The sequence below is a fragment of the Pseudochaenichthys georgianus genome, chromosome 13 (assembly GCF_902827115.2).
Source record: "Pseudochaenichthys georgianus chromosome 13, fPseGeo1.2, whole genome shotgun sequence".
Taxonomy (NCBI): domain Eukaryota; kingdom Metazoa; phylum Chordata; class Actinopteri; order Perciformes; family Channichthyidae; genus Pseudochaenichthys; species Pseudochaenichthys georgianus.
In genome coordinates, this window is record NC_047515.1 from 21962593 (window position 1) to 21965887 (window position 3295).

General features: G+C 53.1%; 1 protein-coding gene across 1 annotated transcript; it reads right to left on the reverse strand.

Moving 5' to 3' along the window:
• Positions 1 to 302: 302 nt before the first annotated feature.
• Positions 303 to 2466, reverse strand: LOC139434985 (uncharacterized). The gene is made up of 3 exons (XM_071205259.1): positions 1805 to 2466; positions 1083 to 1723; positions 303 to 996 (listed from the first exon to the last, which is right to left on the reverse strand). The coding sequence occupies exons 1-3, from the start codon at positions 2439 to 2441 to the stop codon at positions 304 to 306; spliced, it is 1971 nt and encodes a 656-aa protein (XP_071061360.1). The 5' UTR covers positions 2442 to 2466; the 3' UTR covers position 303.
• Positions 2467 to 3295: the final 829 nt, after the last annotated feature.

A 3295-nucleotide genomic window follows, 5' to 3' on the forward strand; every position in this document is an offset into this window, starting at 1 on the left:
AAAGGGGTCTACTTTGCGGTGCTTTGCCGTCCGCCCATCGGCACCCATAGTCGGCCTTCTTCACAGCACCACCTGCCCTGCTGGAGGTTCACACTTTAACTTTTTTACCCTCTTCTACCTTACAAATCATCCCACACTTGAGCACTCCTCACTCGGACTAAACACCTACATGCTACCACCAGAACCAGAATATCGTGCCCCTGGGGATCTTAAAAGAAGAAAACCCATAGTGGGATTAAAAACAGAACACTTAGTAATTTTAACAAACTTTATTTACAGTAATATTGACAGTAATAAATAAATTCAAACAGGATATAACGTATTTACAAGGGGACTGATTACAACAACACACTGCATATTTACAAGTTGATCACTGGCAACAGTGGGTGAAGTTGGGGCAGAGTATGGCACCCTCTCTTCACCCATGTCTGAGGGGTTGTGTTCGGCCAGTGACTGGTCCCTCTTCGGGACATGTCTTGGTAGGGAGTCTTGGTAGGGAGCCGGGCTGTGCTCCTCTCCAGAGTTGTCACTGTCAATACCCGCAAAAGTGTCTTCATTTCCCGCTGCTGCTGCTGCTGTCGATGCCGCCGCCGCTGCTTGAAGTGACTCTGTGAAGAGCAACCGAATGTCCGCAGCCTCCTTCAAAGAAGGATTATTCGCGTAAAATTTGTCCGCAGTTGCAGTGTTGTGACACATGAAATCACTCACTCTTTGGCGGTTGCCTTTGTCTTGAAACCTCTTCGCATTATCGGCGTGGACTGTGCGGAGGTCGGTGAAGTTAATGGGACTGCGGAGCCCCACATCAGCCCATGCCAACCTCAGGGAGTAGGCAAGCTTCCTGAACGGGTTCTTCCCCTCTGTGTACAGAAAGTAACGGCTCTGGGTGCAGGTCAGCGTACCCTTAATTTCCAGCCACCTCTTCATCCATCCAAATTCTTCTGCGGTGAGGTACAGCTGCGCCTCCCCGAACGCGTTGGCCGTCTTGTGGTTACTTACCTGTTATGACAGAGATAGAGAGTGTCAATACAATGTCAATCATGCATATAACTGCCAGAATAAATACATTGATTAATAGCACTCACATGAACCAGGTAGCCGAAGGCAGTGCCAGTTGTATCCGCCTTTCGGACCTCGGCGTTGGTCATGTTGGAGTAGACCCCCGGACGGTGGCCATAAATGCAGCTCCAATGAAGAGTCATATACCCATAGAGCAGTGTCCGGGTCGCGGTAGTCGGATTGCTGGCCATCACATCCAGGAGCTGAGGGATGCGAGTGGTGGTCGAAGTCAAGCATGTCATTAGGTCGTTGTGGCTCGGCAGACCTTCCATCTTGTCACGCTTCACTTGCATCTGGTGGATAAGTACTTTTCTCTTCAGGGACTTCAGGATGGCAACTACTTCCCGTTTGATTGAAATCATGTCCGTTTGGCTGAGCCTGCTCCCCTTGCACGGTGTGTCGGCCATGTACTTGAGAAAGTGTGATATATTCTTGATGTAGAAGTCGGAGGTCGTGACCTGAAGGCTTGACTTCATCAGGCTCCGGGACCACCCGCGTATCCTCTTGAGATCCCTCAAAAAGAGCCAGTCAGACAGGCGATTGAAACCGTGTGCCATGAAACTGAGGAACGACTTCACTCTGCTTAGTTTGGAGACTGTGTTTTCCTGGAGCCTCACTGGTGGGTCGATACCTGCATAATGCTCCCGGTATCCTTGCAGATACTCCTCTGTGAAATATAAACAGTACTTTAATGACAACACATGATGTGTTACAGAAACTGCATGTGTCACATAGCCAAAACACTTACCCATGATCCGTGGGAATGTTATGTCCCGCATTATATTTCCCCGGCCCCTGCCCCGGAACCAGGGGGAATTTATGGGAGGGGAGGTTGACGAGGCCTCGGTATGGATGGATGCAGGCTCTGAGGAGCTGGGTGAATGGGTGTGAGAGCCAGTGGGGGACTTGCTGCAGGCGGGAATGGGAGACGTGCTGCAGGCGGGAATGGGAGACGTGCTGCAGGCAGGAATGGGAGACTTGCTGCAGGAGGGACCTTTCGACTTGGACAGCCTCGTTGGTGTCGACTCTGGTCGGGGTCGTTTCTTCAGAATGACCCGCTCTCGTTCCTCCCCATCGAACGCGGGCATGTCCCCGGCCCGCTGATCCATCCTCTGTCGCTTGTCCTTTATCCTCTGCTGCAACTTGCAGCGCAGGGATTTCACCTCAGCAGCATATATGTCCCGCTGAGCCCTCACTGCGTTAGCCTCCAGCCTCCATTCTTTGCAGTCCGGGTTGTCACATTCATTCACCGGGGACAAGGGTGGAAGTTGTGACAGTATATCGTCGTCTGCCACCGTGTCAACAGCCCAAGCGGTAATCATTTCTATTGTGGGGTTTGTCATTCGGAGTTCATAAAGCTCCTTCTTGGCCACTGTCATTTTCATTTGATTTTGAACCACATGTAGTTCCTCCCGGGCCAGCTCAACATGGTCTCTGGCCAAGTGGCGATCCAGCCTTGTGCCGTGGTACTCGCATCCCAGAATGGTACAGGGATGGAGCCTAATGTTGGTCCGTCCGTTGGCCAACAACAGCAGAATTTTTCTTTCATCCAAGTTACGCACACCATGGTTCCTCTGTAGGTGCTTGCTCAGGGCACGGTAGGAGCTATTGCAGATCGGACAACGGACCGCCATCCGACCTGTATTCTTGAGCATTTCGGTACCGGAAAATGTCACCAGAATCGTGGGTAAAAAAGAAGGAAGCGTGAAAAGACTCACGAAAGACGCACTCAGCTTATTTTCAAATCTGTGTTTGTTTTCATTTGCATCATGGTGCGGTGTCCCATTTAGGCACTCGTTAGGCGGGCAGAGATCCCTGTAATCTCCCCTCACGTTCCTCCAGAGTCTGATTCTCCCAAAGGATACCCGACAGTTTCGGGTACGACCCAGAGGGCGCACGGTGGACGGCCAGGGCGAGGCCGCCACACCGCGCTGGAGTCAGGGTCCCGGTGAGGCGCAGGACGGAGCACCCGGCAGTAGCCTCCAGCAGACCCCCGCGCGGTTCCCTCATCCCTCAGAAGAGGTGGAGAGGCGGAGGGGTGGGTCTTTTCATCTGCTGGCGGGTTGCCGGGATAACAGTATCCTCCGGGGAGGCATTGAACCCCTCTCAACTGCCCCCCGGAGGAGGCAGGGGAGTCAGGTACCCAGAGGGTGGACGGCCAGGGCGAGGCCGCCACACCGCGCTGGAGTCAGGGTACCGGTGAGGCGCAGGACGGAGCACCCGGCAGTAGCCTCCAGCA

Excerpts from the sequence above, each read along its gene's own strand:
- LOC139434985 (XM_071205259.1), bottom strand. The coding sequence starts at position 2,441 with ATGAAAATGACAGTGGCCAAGAAGGAGCTTTATGAACTCCGAATGACA. Across the intron at positions 1,724-1,804 it reads AACATTCCCACGGATCATGG|AGGAGTATCTGCAAGGATAC; the intron begins GTAAGTGTTTTG and ends TATATTTCACAG. Across the intron at positions 997-1,082 it reads CCTTCGGCTACCTGGTTCAT|GTAAGTAACCACAAGACGGC; the intron begins GTGAGTGCTATT and ends CTGTCATAACAG.